The sequence below is a fragment of the Brassica oleracea genome, chromosome C4 (assembly GCF_000695525.1).
Source record: "Brassica oleracea var. oleracea cultivar TO1000 chromosome C4, BOL, whole genome shotgun sequence".
In the NCBI taxonomy this organism is placed as follows: Eukaryota; Viridiplantae; Streptophyta; class Magnoliopsida; order Brassicales; family Brassicaceae; genus Brassica; species Brassica oleracea.
Window position 1 is genome coordinate 16,743,787 of NC_027751.1, and position 17,205 is coordinate 16,760,991.

Genomic DNA, 17,205 nt, shown 5'->3' on the forward strand with positions numbered 1-17,205 from the left:
AAACCTACAATTATACCCGAAAATCCAAACCCAAAACTTTTAAAAAAATACGAAATACCAAAAATATACCCAATCACCCAAATATACCTAGTATATACAATTATTTGCGGGTACTTCGGGTACCCGAACGGGTCTCGGGTAGGACCCGGACCCGAACCGAGACCCGCGGGTCCAAAAAAAAAGACCCAATAGGTACTTAGCATAGACCCAGACCCGGACCCGAACCTGTATTTTCGGGTCGATTCTGGTTCGGGTCTTCGGGTCCGGGTAAAATGCCCAGGCCTAATCTCCACTTGACATCATTCCTTTGTACCATTTTGGGCAGAAGACAGACTTCGTGGGAAGTCTTCTAGCATAAAATAAATTAGAAGACTTCTCAAGAAGTCTGCCAAGAGTCTTCCGAGAGTTTCTAAGAGTCTTCCAAGAGTCATCTGAGAAATATTCCAAAGTCTAACTCATATTTGAAAAATCTGCATATTCAAAAGCATTCAAATGGCTTCAAACAGAGAAATCTTCAAAAATAACTTTTTATGATAAAATAATAAATAAAACAATCAAATTAGGTTCAGTCTATAATTTTTTAGAATCTAATATATAAAACACACAATACATATCCAAAATTTGTATAACTTTGAGCAGAAAATTTTGGAAGACTTCCTGAAGACTTCGTGGGACGTCTTCTAGCATAAAATGCATTAGAAGACTTCCCAAGAAGTCTTCCGAGAGTCTTCCAAGAGTCTTCTGAGAAGTCCTCCAAAGTCTGATTTAAAACTGAAAATTTTACATATTCAAAAACATTCAAATAGCTTCAAAATAGAAAAAACTTAAAAAAACTTTTTTTATACTTAATAATAAACAAAAAAACTCTCACATTAGGTTGAATTTATAACTTTTTAGAATCCAATATATAAAACACAAAAAATATATGTCCAAAATTTGTACCACTTTGGACAGAAGACTTCCTGAAGACTTCGTGGGAGGTCTTCTAGCATAAAATGCAGTAGAAGACTTGTTTAGAAGTCTTCCGAGAGTCTTCTGAGAAGTCTTTCAACATCAGTCTCAGATCTGAAAAGCCTGCAAATTCAAAAACATTCAAATGGCTTCAAAACAGATTAAAACTTCAAAAATATAATTTTAATGCTTAAATAATAAACAAAACAGTTACAATATGTTAAATCTATAGTTTTTTAGAATATAATATATAAAACACACAATAATACATATCCAACATTTATAGATCTACCTTTGAATAAGTGAAAGATGAGAACCATGTAATGAAAAACCTGCGAAAAGAAGATAAATTTGTAAGAAGACATAAGAAAAAATGAGAAATGGATTTAAATTTGGTGTTTTGATGTTCAAAGAGATTAGAGAGAGGTTGGAGAGTTTTAGAGTGAGAAATATTACATTTTTTTTGCAGCCATTTAAGATGAAGAAAGAGAATGTGTAAATTTTCTTTATATATGGAGACAAAAATTCCAATTATGTTAAATATTTTCGATAGGAAGTCTTCTAAGAGAAGACTTCTTGGAAAGTCTTCTAAGAAGTCCTCTAGATCCTACATTCACTCATCTATGTTAAAATAATTCAAATTTAGTAAAACTAAATTTCCATCATTTTTAAATGTTTATTAATACATGATTTCTATTTTTCTCTTTCAAAATATTTTTTATTCTTTAAATTTATTAATTATTTTTAAGATCTAATACAAGAGAAGACTTTCCCTAGAAGACTTCGGGAAGACTTCTGGAAGACTTCGATTTAGGCAGGAAACCTAAATTTTTCTAAATTTAGGCGGGAACTCTAAATTCTACTAAAATTTAGGCGGTATAAGAAGTCTTCTGTGAGTCTTCCATACCTTATAATCAAATAACTAAGCAAAAAACACTTTCTTAAAATTTTAAGATATTTAGAAAGTATTTAAAACAAGTTATTATTAGATAGTCACTAATCAAATATATGTCAAATTTAAGAAAAAAAAAGATGAGATTTCAAAATTTAACCCTAAAATACTAACAATACTACAACATATGTTACCATACCCTAAACCAAAGAGTGTCATGACTCAATCTACATTCACTCATCTATGTTAAAAATAATTCAATTTCAGTAAAACTAAATTTTCCTCTTTTAGAAATGTTTATTAATACATGATTTTGACTTTTTCCCTTTGAAAATATTTTTTATAAAATTTATTAATTATTTTTAAGATCTAATCTATGAGAAGACTTCCTCTGGAAGACTCCTGGATGACTTATGGAAGACTTTTGATTTAGGCGAGAAACCTAATTTTTTCCAAAATTTAGGCGGAAACCATAAATTCTACTAAAATTTAGGCAGGATGTGTCGGAAGACTTCTTTTTAAGTCTTCTGCGATTCTTCCAAACCTTAAAATCAATTAACTATACAGAAAACACTTTCTTAGACTTAAAAAAAACTTAGAAAGTGTTTAAATCAAATTATTATATAGTTACTAAACATATATGGGTCAATTTGAAAAAAAAAATGGAGGTAAGATTTCAGAATCTAACCCTAAAGATACATACAATACTATAACATACTATATAACATATGTTACCAAACCTTAAACCAATGACTCATGAGCCAATATACATTCACTCATCTATGTTGAAAATAATTCAATTTCAGATGAACTAAATTTATATCATTGAGAAATGTTTATTATTACATGATTTCAATTTTTTACTCATCAAAATATTTTTTATAAAATTATAAAATTATTTTTAAGATCTACTGAACGAGAAGACTTACAAAGAAGTCGTCATAAAAAAGACTTCTTTGTAAGTCTTCTCTAACGGAGGGTTATAATGGTAAAACTGAATACATATTTTTTGTTTGTTCATAAAGGGACTGTTGTAATTTCACTAGGGTTTTGGGTTATTTTTGCATTTGATTGAATTTGGGGTACACTTTTGTACTCAAAATCAAGTTTTGAGTCACTTTTGGCAAATTTCCCTACTATTAAAGCAGAATCCCTACTAGGATTTTGTCCCTATTATTTAAGTTAATTGCAAAAGGATGCCATTCATTAATAATCTCATATTCTTTTAAACTAAAAAATTAAACTCGCCCAACAATTTAATTAACACAAATGCACTGGATGTTGGGCCGTCGTTCAAGGCCCAATTTTTGTCTACTCCAAACGATTACAAAATTATATCCCATGTAACGTGTTACAAATCGTCTATGTAGCTATGTAGCTAGCTATACAAACCCTATTTCACTAGCTTTACTTGAAAGTATACAACCCCTAAACTCTATGATATAACAAAAACTTATAAGACTTTAACATAGGTTTTTCAAGTAATCTTACAAGCGTATGACTTTACAGTTATTAAAAATAATTTTGTAATGGATACTGAAAATATCTAATTCTTCCAACTATATTACAAGTTATTTAGTTAATAAAATCTGTTTTAGTATTAGTAAATATTTGAACTTTTTTAAAATATACTTTTAAACATAGATGGATACTGAAAATATCTAATTCTTATAACTTGGTGATCAAACAATATCGATACTACAAAACTAACTAAACGATTACCTAGATTTTAACATATATGGAAAAGAAAATATCTTTTAAATATCATTACTCACACTATTAATTAATTGTCCTTAAGAATATAACTTGGCCAACAGTCTACACGAATTTTAAGAGAATCTCGCTTAATGGTTATATTTCCACACGAATATGGAAACCGAATATGCCTAATTATTAAGAATCCTATATTTGAAATTTGAAATTTTTTGTGAGATACGATTCTCTAATATGCCGCAAGGTTTCGGAAAATTATTGTTAATATGCCGCAAGGTTTTCGGAAAATTATTGTTTTAATTTTAACAAAATATTAATCCTAAACATATAAAACAACTACTACATGTACATATACAAACAAAAACAAATTTTTTAAAATATATATATATATACGTTATAAAATTTAATATGTTATAAAATATTATATTTTACTCTGCGCTTTGAAAGCGCGGATCAAAATCTAGTATATAATTATAACAAAAGATTTGTTTTTAAATAGAATTCGGAGAGCAAATAAAGTTTAGAAACAAAAAAAAACTACATCGTATAATAACCTGGGTTAATGGCATTATAATGAACATCACATAAATAAGGGAAATTGCATCCCATACACTACACTTTTATCCTGATTAACCAAACACCCTAAATCCCACAATGTTATACCTTTTTCCATAGAGACAAATGAGTCAAATCATAGGTATTTTCATTTGTTTATGGTTTTGAACAGATTGACTCCATAAATAATTCATCATATTAAACTTTTGATGCTCAGCCAGAACCTTACACCCGAACAAAATGTAAAACCATTATCGATAGCTTTGCCATTTTTCTCTAATTGGCTGAAACAATTAATAAGATTTCTAAAGTGTTGTCCGAGGGTTTTGATATTCGTTTCAAAAGTAGTATTATGTAATCGGCCAGATTTTAGGAACAAAATGTAAACCACCAAAGGAGAAAATTCAGCGCAGTGAAAAGAAAAGTAATCCACAAATGGGTAGAAACAAGAAAAATGTCAAAGCTATCGAAAAGAGAGAGAGGTGGATGTAAATTAACAGACTCGGTTGGTGATACTGATCGAAAGAGACTTGAGTTGTGTGTTCCATTTATCAACCGCCTTGTGAAGTTTCCTTCCATTAGCACTGTCACCTCTCAGCAAGTAACGGTTAATCTCATCAATGTGTCCATCGATTCGGCTGTCCAGTATCAGCGACACCAGCAACTCCGTCACATCCTTCTCTGGCACGTTCAGCTCCTTTGATATGAAAGGAATCCCGATCTTCGTGTACGGCTTTATCAGCTTCAGCAACACCTGTGTCCTCACCTTCTTCAGCAGATCTTCCATGTAGTTTCTGATGAATGGATCGTCCATTATCGTCTTCCGGTTATTCTACATTCCAACCACTATTCCATTAGTAACCATCGTTTTAATAAAGGTGTAGCAACTCGATAAATGCTTCAACTTGTTTACCTTGAGTATTTTCTCAAACTCTATGATTTCGTTCCGTTGATACGCTGCTACCAGATTCGTCATTGCCAAGATCTCAGGGTCGTTTTTGTACCTTTTAGAAATAGACAAAATCGTATAAAGCAAAGAACAGAAGAAATGGGTTTTTTTTTTACAATAATAATAATAATAAAACAGACTTACGGTTTTGCCTCTTGACCGTCGAATGGATTCACTTCTGATTCCATCAGCATATTCGCAAGAACAAGATACCTTGCAAACATAAAAAAAATACATTAACTCTAAGATGCTTTGGCCAGACCACCCTATAAGAAACTCACATGTCCCTAAAGTCAAATCTAAAAAGTACTATTTTGCCTAGTTCATCCCATGATATCTTGTTTGTTAAATAATAAAATGAGAAAGATAATAGGATACATACTTTAAGCACTGAATACGCCTTTGGTTGCCAGCTTCATCATAGTTTTTGAAAGCCTCAAAGAAGTCAGTGGCAGCTTCTGCCCACTGACGTTCCGCCATGTGCATTTTGCCACCACACTCGCGGATAATACCCATGATCCTAGGATGAGGAATAGCGGATTTGATAGCAAGTGCTTTCTGGTACAGTTGCTGCATTCATTCATTCATTCACAAACATGTGTTAGTCACAAAAGCTAAAAAAAAGAGAGATTATCAAAATTGTCACTACTAGCGGATGATATTAATAAACCTTAAGCTTCTTGTTGTCCTTAGTTTCAGTGTAAATCTGAATCTCAATCGCATAAACCTCAAGCAGCTGACTTCCTTTCTTCTGATCATCCGTCCCATCTTCCTTTTGACAAGACTTATGCAGTTCCTTCAAAATCTGGGTAAAACAATAAAAAACAGCTGTTGCTATACATAATCAGCTTCAATGAGAAAGGTTTGATTATACCTTAGTCATCCGTCTGTATTCACCAATGTCAAACCAGATGTTACAGAGCTTGAGATTCGTCTTGAACCAGAGTCTCTGCAAAAGCAAAAAAAAACAATTGTCACATTCACATAACCACAACAAAAAACAGAAAAGCTTTGAGACCTCATTCTTAGCCTCCTCAAGAGCAGTCAAGGTGGTCTGGTAAAACTCCTGAAGCAGGCCAGTGTTCTGGCCTGCAGATCCAGAGACGAAATCCATAATACTGTTAATACACTTCTCGCTGTAGTTCCTGGTCACCGCCGACTTGATATACGTAAGCATCTCTCTATACGCGTCCATCATCTCTCTGTATTTGCCTAGACGGTAGTAGATCTTCACCGTCTGCTTAAGAGCTTTGAATCCCCTAAACCCAAAAACTAAAAACTAAAAATCCAAATCCAGTATTCTGCAATAATAACAAAGGATCTTTACCACTCAGCCTTGTCAGGCTCCATCCTAACAACCTCGGCGAACCCGGAAAGCGCCTCCTCGGGCTCCGTCTCAATATTGCCTTTGGAGTTGTAGTACTGGTTCTCGATGTCGACGTCTTGCTCCTCCGGTTCCTCGTCTGAGTACTCGAATCCGTAGTCCTCCATATCAGCATCTACGAATTCACGAAACCCAAATCAATAAACCCTAAAAGATTAAAAGGGGGAAAAGTAAAGAGGAACAAGACCTGAAGCCATTATTATTGATCTGACTGAAGAAAAACCCCAACGCCGATGGAGGCGAAGCAGAGTAGGATTCGATCGGAGTTAGGTAGGGCACAGAGCAAGGACCGAGAAGAAGGATGGAAGGTTGATTTGGGACTTTTTTTTATATATTTATTGGGTCCTTGTTTATGCATGTTTTTGAGTTCTCTCTCTATTTATTAATGGCAATCTAATAATTTCTAAGATTTTCAATATTTATTTCCTTTTTCCTTTTTTCTGTTTACATAATTTTAATTAAGCAAACAAATTGCATAAAACTTAGGATAAACATTAAGATTTTTGTTTAAAAGAGGTAAAATAATGTTTTATCAGATCACTATGAACTCAAGTTATATCATATTCTAAACATTCTATTTTCATGAATCTACATCATATCATTAACTGAAACAGAACATTAACACAATTTTTGAAATTCATGAATCTTATTTTTTTTTTTGTTATTATGTGGACCCAATATTTTAACATACCATAAATAATCCTATAAAAGAACAGAAGCCAAAATCTACGAAAATCTTACAATACTAAAAGGAGGATATGAGCTACATTGAGTCTATCCACGTAGGCATAAAAATCAATCAATGAGAAATTTTCTTTTTGCCACGTCACTTGCTTTGTCAACTAAAAATCAAATTAGGCTTTTGTGGTTCCAAAAAATTAACCCTGGCCAAATTTGCTTTATCACTAGAAATCCACCATTCGTCCAATCGTCTTCTTCGCCTCTCCACCTTCTTTTTTTTAATATCTAATTTAGCTTTTTCACCTTTTTTGAACCTGCTTTGGAACTGTAACCTTTCCAGATTGATGAATTTTAAAGCCTCATTATTAACTGAAACAATAAATGTCTATTCAACTCTTACCCTTCCCTGAAACTTATAGCTACATATACCTCTTTTCCAAATCTTTGCGCTTCGACTAATTCTCCACAACAAAATCATCAGGGAGTGAAAATCAGCCGCGACTGTTCCTGCCGATTTACAATCTCAGGTTGGATAGATTTCATATACTCTGCCTTAGAAACTTAAGAAAAGGGTCTTTTCTTCCGGAGAAGAATCAAACGTTTCTTTTTCAGGGGTAGTACCACGAGATTGGAGACTCAGTTTAATTTTACGGCTTCAAATATCAGTCTGAGGTCCGGTGAACCTTATTCAGTAATGATCTTCTTGCTAAGACAATATCCATATTACAATTTTGTTTGATTTTGGGTTATTTCTGTTCCTCAAGCCTGTTATTTTCTTTATGTTGAAATATTTGATTTCCTGAGATATATATTGTTGTCTGAAGGAGAAAACTTCACGGATGCGGTTGGGAGTCCATTCTCCATTCCGCCTGAAGTTTTGACCAAGGACTACGATCCAGAATCACTTATTTGGAGCGATGATTTAAATGCTACTCTGGCTCCAGCTTCGGTTTGGGATGTAAGATTGTTACTTTCACAAACTTTTATATGATTTATGATGGTTTTCTCATGTCTATTATCAATCTAAATAGAAACGTAAGAAGAAATCTTTGTCTGAAAGGCTTAATATCTGATAAGAAAGATGCTCAAGAGAGACCCAAATGAAGTCTTAATGCTCAACAAGTCTTGCGTAAGTAGGATTATGAACTCCATAGTTTAAGAAGATATGTAACTTAATCTTGGTTTATTTAGTTTTTTGTCAGGCCTTCCATCGATAAGGGACACACCGTCATGAGTCGCTTGAAGAAGTTTTCAGCATAACCATCTATGATGAACCAAAGTAACACAAACCAAATTATCATAACCGAAACTGTTTGAAGGTTTTTTTTTTGGATTAGGCTTTGATATTGGAGTTTTTTTTTTAACACTGAGTTTTCATTAATTTGAAAGTCCAAAAGGACAATGTTACTGCAAAGACAAGGGAATATAAAAAAAGCTGAGAAAAAAACAAGTACCAGTAGGTACCACAACACTCTTATAAAAGCGCTATAGAAAATGGGGACAACTTAAAAACCACCAGAGAACGGAGGAAAAAAACTTAATTCCCTGCCTCTTGCTGAATAAGTTGCTGCAGCCACAAAGGGCCCCCAGACCCAACATACGATTGTGAGCGAGCCCCTGTAACCACGCTTTCTGCAATTGGAGTTTTAATTAGTGTTTTTGTGAAAACAAGTGTTTGATCGAAAGTTTATTTATTTTTTATTATGGATCGAATAGGTTATGATATTGAAATTTTCACTGTTTAGTCTATAAATTAGACATATTTTTGATCTCACGGAAATGAAGCCAAATGAGTTTGTTTAATATGGGTTGGCATGTTTGGAGAGTGGGGCAGTATAATTAGATGAATATGGGAATGCAAAGCTATGGGTTGAGGATTATGGTGAGTTCACACAATATTTGTCCAGTCTCATATTTTCTTAACTATTGTCTTTAGCTATTATAATGTGCTATGGTGTTTGTTTTATAGTTTGCAGGAGGTGACGACACCGTTGGTTGGGTTCTTGGATGTCTTGGAGAGTTTAGCAAAGAAGGAACATCACCAATTACTCATGTTGACATTATCACTCTCTGTCAAGGAGTTTTGGTTGGCTAAGTGAATCGTTTTTCTCTCTTTCGTCATCATGACCAGTCTTCTAACAAATTACCTTTAGAGATTGTTTTTTCTTCTTCTTCTCTTCGGAAAATAGTGATATATTGGTTTAAAAGCAATCCTCAGTTGTGTAACTCACACTTTGCTAAAGTGCATAACAACTGCATCTTTGTAAACTCTCTCTATTGAGCCAGTGATCGAACAGTCCTTGCTAACAAAGGAACATAATGAGGTTTTTGAGTACCCACGAGTTATCAACGTCATGAATGTGCTATATAGATTTTATTTACAAATATGAACATAGGGCAATTTGATTTTTCCGGAATGCTATCTTTTTAGCTGTTACGATAAGATGAAGCAAATATTTGATCCCCAACATGTCGATGAGATGTTTAAGAATCAGCTTATAGAGTTATGAATTAACCATTGGAGACTATATATTTTGAGTTAGCCATAGTATCAAATAAAATACATTCACACTTTGAATAGTTACATCTTTAATTTGGTGTGATTTCGTAGCCAACTTTTGTTTTTCTCTGTAATTTATTGGCCAACTTTTATCTTAAATTTGTTCTAAATTTTAAAGAAATCATATTTGAAAATAAAAATAATTTCACATAAAAATTAAATTAAAATCATACAAATGTGTGGCTTGTGGTGTGTACCATGCACTGAAGCAAATCAATCATATAGTATTAAATTAAAAATATGTTTATGGTTTTTGATTACGCTCATAAAACGTTCATATTAAAACCTCTTACAGATTTTACCCCTTTTAATTAAAAATCCTTAATTACAAAATAATAAATACTAAAAAATAAATATTGAAAATAAAATATAGTTTCAAAATTTTAAATATTTATTAAATCATTGTGTTATTGGTCATCAAAATTTACAGATTTAAGTATTCAAAATGATTACACATGCAGTGTGTGTGTATGTATATGAAATGAAGGTTAAACATGATTACAAAAAGATTAATAGAAAATTTAACAATGTTTACATCTAAAATATATATTAGTATATAAATTAATGATATTTTAAGCACAAAAATTATTATCTTTCAAAACAATTCATTTTAATTTGTCAAATACTATATCAACAAATAAATGATAATCAATCCTTATATTTAAGTTTAACTTTAAAATATATATAAATTTTATAAACAAAAAACCGCGCATAGCGCGGTAAAACCTCTAGTAATTATAAAGGTACAAAACCGAAGCTAGAGAGCGAGTGGACGTTATCCGGAAAAAGCAAAATGGCTAGAGGAAGGTTAAAGAAGCAGAAAGAAAAACTTAGCAAAATTAAGATTTTTAAACATTGAAAATAAAAATAAACATGTTTGATATGTACGATTCTAAAAATACCAGAAATTAGACCTAAACCCCATGTTCAAAAACGCGGCCAAATCGGCCGAGTTTACGCCGTAGATACGGTAGGCGGCAAGCAACCGAATCGATTTGTAGTTATTCGGTCATAAAATCGGCTCCTTGAAAAAAACAGGTTTTGTTAATTTTCTGGTTAGAAATCAATAGGTTTTCGATAGATCTATGATATTTTGATAATGATCGATAGATAAAGCAGAAGAAGAGATGAAAAGTGTAAAAAAGCCATTGACGGCGTATGTAGGTTTTCCAGCTGAAAAATTAGAAAGGAAGAAGATAAGGGTACTTTAGTCAATTCTCTTTCGTTAATGGCAAAAAACATTAAAAACAACATTTGTCCTCTCCTATTGTCGAACCAGCGACACTTAACACATAATACACATACCTGAACCACCAGACAATGTTACGAATTACGAATATTGCAACCAAACTAATAGATATATCTACAAACATATATAAATCACAAAAACTGATCCCCGATTAATCTTCGATTAATCCCCGATTTTTGTGCTACTCGCTAGGCCCATGTCGACCGCCCGACTCACGCCAAGCGCAATTTCTAACATGGCCTAAACCTATATTCGTGGTTCTATAAACAAACTATCCAATAATTAGAACATACCCCATACCCAATCCAAACCCTGGCCTAGAAAAGTCCTTAGCCCATGAACGTCCCGCATGCCATCTACTCCGCAACAAGGACAGAAAGGCTCCACCGCTTCCACTTCCTACTGGATTGTCAGCCTTCTCTAAAGAACAACAGCTTCTTCTCGTAGTGTCCTCTGCTCCTTCTTCTTCAGTATCACCAGGTTTTGAACCCTTGTTTCCTAAGTTACCTCCTGAAGAGCGGAGAATGGCATTGCAGTATATTTCCCACAGTGATCCGGCTGAAAGACAGGCTCGTATACTCCGTGTTCAGCAGTCTGCGCCTGTTTCTGCGATGGATAGCCTTCCAAAAATTCCCAAGATTTCTACCAACATTGATAAAGGCAAGGGTCATGTGTTTGGATATGAAGGTCAAAGTTCTAGTGTTCCCAATATGCAGAATAAAACCATCTCGGTCTGCAATTCTTCTCCACCAATATTTTCCAGAAACGCCAATGATCTGTCTGATATTTATGATCATGAGGTCTCCTCTTCTTTGTCTCCTATTGGTCTTACGGTCTTCAGGGTTGGCTCCTCTTCAGGAGTTACCCTGTACGGGACAAGGATTGATGGTAAGAAGGGAGAATACGCCCCCAACGTTGGAAGAGATTGTCTATCAACAAGAGACTGTCTACTTCTGATGGTGGAAAAACTGTACTACAGGACACTGTCAAGCCAACTCCAGCCCTCCAAGATGAAGCGGGTTCGTCTCACGGTGGCCCTACTAAAAGAAAAGCAGTTGGCAATGTTGATGATCATTCAGCAAAATCATCAAAAACTCATCCTTCTACGGTGGCTTCCGATTTGAAGCCGCTGCCATCCCAGTGAATATACTGAGTTGGAACTGTCGCGGAGCTGGTAGTGACGAGACAGTTCGGTACCTACGGGAGATACGAAAACAGTATTATCCCGATTTTTTTACTTCTTATGGAAACGAAGCAAAAGAATCAGTATATGTTGGGTTTGAAAAATATTTTGGGTTACGATGAGATGGTCATTGTTGAGCTGGCGGGGCTTAGTAGTGTTATGGAAGAGTTCATATAAAGTGGAGGTTTTATTTCGTGACAAACGGATCATAGATTTATAGATTTGAATATTGAACTGGGCTCTATTAAGTTCTTTCTCTCATGTGTGTATGGTGATCTAGTGGTTGCAAAAAGGAAAGTTGTGTGGGATCATCTAGCAGCAATGGCAGTGACTAGGGATGAAGTGTGGCTCCTGACCGGTGACTTCAATGAGCTGTTAAGCAATGATGATAAATTAGGTGGCTCAATTAGGAGCGAGGTGAGTTTTGAGGATTTCCTTAACTGTGTTTCTTCCTGCAAAATTAGAGAGGTGAGAAGCAGTGTAATCCCCTGTCTTGGACAGGCTGGCGAGATAAGGTGTGGGTTCAGTGTACATTGAATAGGTGTTTTGGTAACAATGAATGGTTCAATTTATTCCCTAGGTTTCAAGGGGAATATATGAAAATGTGGACCTCATATCACAGTGCCATTACGTACCAACTTTTTCTTTGAAAACAATATTCTATGTCAAAGTCGTTTCTACTTTGATAAAGAGGGCTTTGAAGATGCCGTGGTTGGGGTGATACATGGAATGTGGCTAAGGATGTGCTGTTAGAAAGGATAGCACGCTGTAGAAGAGAGCTCTCGAAGTGGAAAAGATCAACAAAGCTTAATTCTAGAGATCGGATTCAGAGACTCACTGATAGTTTGGAGGCTGAGATTGCAAAGGTTGATCCTGATGCTGAGACAATGTGGACATTGCGGAAAGATTTAACTTTGGCGTATCGTGATGAGGAATTGTTTTGGCGCCAACTCAACCGTGAAGAATGGTTGTTTTATCTCTGTTATTTCTTTTCGTTTGTTCTATTTCTTTTAGCTTTCTAGTTGTGTTTTTACATAAGTCCTACGGGGTTGTACTCTGTCGGTGTTTACAAAAATGAATTTTTCAATGTTAAAAAAAAAATGTCAAAACCCGCCATGCACTTTAGTTGAACTGTTTATTGAGATTAGGATTTTTAACGTTAAAACCCCTCAATTATGTTTGTTTTGGGTAAAAACCCTCAAACTAAGTATTTAACGTAAAAGCCTTCAAACTAACTTTATTTAATGAAGTAAACCTTAATAGGTCATAATTACCAATACTACCGGTAAATCTTTAGTTTGGGGGTTTCTACATTAAGTAAACATAGTTGGGGGGTTTTACCAATAAAAATAAAAAAAAATCAATTTTATAATATTATCTAAAAATTAGTAACTTAAATTTTCAAAATTAGCATTTTTAATTTTTTTTTGTAAATATATGAGTTTGATGTGTTTTAACATCAACATTATATATGTATAAATTAAAAATGTAAAAACCGAGAAAATATAACAAAAATTATATAAAGAATTTAGACGTAGTAAGACTTTCTTCCCTAACTTCCGGATCAGACATATTCCAAGAGCACAAAATACTATGGTGGACAAGCTTGCAAGTGGTGCGAGAAGTTCTCATTCAGCTATGTTATATGTCAATTCAATACTTTCGGTTTGGCTTTCTGAACCGCGCGGTCCAATTACTTAGTTCTCGCTTATGTTGTCAAAAAAAGTTACTAATTTTTAAATAATATTATAAAATTTTGATTTTTTTTTAAAAAAAAATTTAATGGTAAAACCCCTTAATTATGTTTACTTAATGTATAAACCCCTAAATTAAAGATTTACCGGTAGAAATGGTAATTATGACCTACTAGGGTTTAATTCATTAAATAACGTTAGTTTGAGGGGTTTTTCATTAAATACTTAGTTTGGGGGTTTTTACCCAAAACAAACTTAGTCGAAGAGTTTTAACGTTAAAAATCCTTGAGATTAATTAGATAATGGCCAGTTTCTTCCTACTTTTTTTCTTGTTCTCATTTCCCGCCAACTATGCCCGTGAAAAGTCGAGCAATTACACCCGCCATATATATACATGGAAGTTAAGATGCTTACAAAAATCAAGACATTTTATTAAGCAAACTATATCTATTGAAATGAGACAAAAACAGCAAATATGAAAGCTAAACGAGATGACAAGGGGGAAGCTCCGATGGTGGCGCATTGGTGAAAAACTGGAAAGTTTGAGAAAAAACAGCAACAACAGTCACTCCAGAGTTCAAAGAAACTGTCGATAGCAACAAGATGAAAGAGTCCAAAGGTTCATGAGAAACTGTAGCGATTTGCCCCTCTCGGCCAAATTTAAAAGTTTTACAACAGAAACACCAAACGATGCATAACACATATCTAATTTGACCCATTTTCTCAGTTTAGTCAGCATCCATCTCCTCAAGTGCAGTTTTGGCTGCCGTCTTTGCTTCTTCTAGAAGATCATCAGGGACCTAGAATAAGTCCCCAGTTTTATGGGGTTATGGGAAGCTTTAAGAACGACAATTTTTTTTAAAAAAAATCATCAATAAGAAGAGCATTGTATTTATTACCTTCTGGTGCTCTCGTTTTGACTCCTCGCAGATCCAGCTCATCTCCAATTCAAAGGCCTTGTCTTTGGCTTCATCGTGTAACTTGTAAATGCTGCCACAATGAAACTCACATTAGATCTTGCATAGAACAATGGATGCAGAAGCACATCATCAGTCACAAGAGTTTACTACTGAAATCGAGTAAATGAACTACTCACATTTTAGCAACTTCAATAACGCCTTCTTTGCATGTCATCTCAGACAACTTCAATTTCTCGATTTCCCTGCAAGAAATTATGATCAATCAGAACAATAACAACGCCTTTAGTTAAAAAACAAATGTTGCAAAGCTCTAACTCCATTCATTCATTGAACCGATATCATCAATCCCATTAATCACAAATTCTTAATTTACATGTTAGTTACAATTATCTTCAGACAAGTTAAATTGATCAGTAGCTACTAGACATATACACTACAAGATGAAAGCATACTAAGATTAGAGGAAACAGCTTACGTTTTAGCAGCTTGTTTGCCTTTGCCAATTGCAGCACCAAAATATCTCTGCAGGGCATAGTTGACGTCAGATTAAAAAATGACGCTACAACTGAGAATTTAAGAGACAGGTATCTATCTCTGTGGAAAGACTTACATATGAAATGCCGGATGGCTCAATCATGTACAATTGGGGTCCATCTTTATCATAACCTCCAAGAATGACTCCACAACCAAAAGGCCTTGAAAAATTAAAAAATAATAAAAAGCGTTTAATTTTCAATCAAGCAGGAGAAATAAAAGGAGGTAGAGATGAAAGGGACAACAAACCTAAGCCACCAATAGAGAGTACACAAATGAACATAACTTGCAACACGCTCTGATAGTTCCTTCACCGGTACAGCGTCTCCATAAACACTATTATTACCCACATGTCAAAGTGTTCAATTAAGAAAGCACAAAATGCAGAAAAAGATCAATCTGATGCTTTTGAGTGAGAGTACCTCTCATAGCTTCTGGCTTCAGATTTAGCACGTGCAACAATTTGCCTCCCATCAGCAGCAAGCCCAGCAACAGCCTTGACATGAGAAACTCATTTTAAGACCAAAGAACACAACAATTAGAAAGGTAATAAAAAGAGCGTACCATGCCAGCATGATGATGAACAGAATGGATCCTCCGGTTGGATCCGGGTAGCATCATCTTAGATGCGATAAGCTTCTCCACACCCTTTAAAACCAACCCAAAAGGATTAACAAAAAAAACACTAACTCAGTAAAGACCCAATCTTTTTTGTATTATTCGGTTTCAAAAGGGACAAGAAACGAACCATTACAATCCCGTCCTTGCACTTGATTCCAACGACAGTTCTGCCAAAAATAAAAGAAAAGTTTTAAAAAAAAACCTAATTTCGTGAATCGGATCTGAGGAGATAGAGAGAAGGGAGACTAACCCACTATTGTCGACAGCTTTGGCGGCGTATTCGATCTGGAAAACACGGCCATCGGGAGAGAAGGTTGTGACTGAGAGATCGTATCCTGTTCCAATGCTACTCATCTTCTTCGACTGTTGTTTACTCTTCCTCTCTCTCTCTCGATTTAACAAGGATCGGAGAATGGGTTTTTCTTTCTTCTCAAGCCAGAATAGCTTCTAAAGTTCTCGGATATCTAAACGATCCGGGTTGTAAATCGGGTGGGTCTTTTCAGTTACTATCGGGCTTTACTCTTGGCACATTATGTTTCTTTCAGGTTGTATTCAATTAAGAGTTTCAGGTTATCCATCCGTACTAAAATGACAAATATACTGTTATTCAAACATAAATTTTAAAAACTCATTTTAAAATGTACTGTTATTGAATTTGACATTTCGTAAAGTAATCTGAAATCCACTGTTATTGAAAATATTTTCAGTTGTAGAAGTTTAAAGTTTTCAGGTGATTTTAGGGTGTTTGGGTAGAATTTCTTAGTTAAAAAAATTAAAACTCAAATCTTGTTATAAATCCATGATATGGATATGTGTGGATTGCCATTAACCATCAAGGAGGTTTACATCTGACCCGACTATCCGGTCCGTCTACACCCGTCTCCGGTCCGTCTACATCCGTCCAAGACTAGTCAAGATGAAGACTCATTCAACCGGAGCATTTATGAGCTTTGACCAAGTCTGTATCTTTGTGGTCAATATGTATTAAATGTGTAGATTTAAACCCTTATGAACCTCCACTATATATTGATAGTGAGAGCTAATGAGAAAGACACAACTTACACAGCAACACTTCTCTCATATTTCTAACACGTTATCAGCACGATTGTGCTCTCCACCTGAGAAAGCTTTCTCCACCGGCGTTCCCCTTTCCGGCCAGCTCCTTCGGTGCTCAGCCTTTGCTCCACCGGAGCTCAGCCTTCTCTCCACCAGGCCACCTCTCTCTCTCCGCCGGAAAACTCCTCTCTCTCTCTCAAATTCCGACCAACTCTTAGCCTCTCTCTCACGGTGGTCCTCTCAGATTCTTGTGGTGAAAAAGT

The 17,205-nt window shown here is 34.7% G+C and overlaps 2 protein-coding genes across 2 annotated transcripts; both read right to left on the minus strand.

The window, feature by feature from the left end:
* Positions 1 to 4,443: 4,443 nt before the first annotated feature.
* Positions 4,444 to 6,797, minus strand: LOC106336593 (COP9 signalosome complex subunit 2). Its single transcript, XM_013775459.1, has 9 exons — positions 6,632 to 6,797; positions 6,388 to 6,559; positions 6,079 to 6,319; positions 5,935 to 6,009; positions 5,731 to 5,865; positions 5,443 to 5,630; positions 5,205 to 5,273; positions 5,025 to 5,115; positions 4,444 to 4,943 (listed from the first exon to the last, which is right to left on the minus strand). Exons 1-9 carry the CDS (start codon positions 6,639 to 6,641, stop codon positions 4,605 to 4,607), a joined length of 1,320 nt encoding a protein of 439 aa, XP_013630913.1. The 5' UTR covers positions 6,642 to 6,797; the 3' UTR covers positions 4,444 to 4,604.
* Positions 6,798 to 14,306: 7,509 nt separating this feature from the next.
* On the minus strand, positions 14,307 to 16,375 carry LOC106337490 (proteasome subunit alpha type-3). The gene is made up of 10 exons (XM_013776601.1): positions 16,137 to 16,375; positions 16,014 to 16,053; positions 15,830 to 15,913; positions 15,688 to 15,761; positions 15,515 to 15,601; positions 15,342 to 15,426; positions 15,207 to 15,253; positions 14,908 to 14,973; positions 14,711 to 14,801; positions 14,307 to 14,611 (listed from the first exon to the last, which is right to left on the minus strand). The coding sequence occupies exons 1-10, from the start codon at positions 16,238 to 16,240 to the stop codon at positions 14,540 to 14,542; spliced, it is 750 nt and encodes a 249-aa protein (XP_013632055.1). The 5' UTR covers positions 16,241 to 16,375; the 3' UTR covers positions 14,307 to 14,539.
* Between the last annotated feature and the right edge of the window lie 830 nt (positions 16,376 to 17,205).

What these genes read in the sequence shown, in the direction of transcription:
- LOC106336593 (XM_013775459.1), bottom strand. An exon ending in GAGCCTGACAAGGCTGAGTG is followed by an intron (nt 6,320 to 6,387) that starts GTAAAGATCCTT and finishes TTTTGGGTTTAG; the next exon opens with GGGATTCAAAGCTCTTAAGC. An exon ending in AGTTTGAGAAAATACTCAAG is followed by an intron (nt 4,944 to 5,024) that starts GTAAACAAGTTG and finishes GTTGGAATGTAG; the next exon opens with AATAACCGGAAGACGATAAT.
- LOC106337490 (XM_013776601.1), bottom strand. Translation starts at nt 16,240, where the DNA reads ATGAGTAGCATTGGAACAGGATACGATCTCTCAGTCACAACCTTCTCT. An exon ending in GAAGCCAGAAGCTATGAGAG is followed by an intron (nt 15,602 to 15,687) that starts GTACTCTCACTC and finishes GGGTAATAATAG; the next exon opens with TGTTTATGGAGACGCTGTAC. An exon ending in GTTATTGAAGTTGCTAAAAT is followed by an intron (nt 14,802 to 14,907) that starts GTGAGTAGTTCA and finishes TCATTGTGGCAG; the next exon opens with CATTTACAAGTTACACGATG.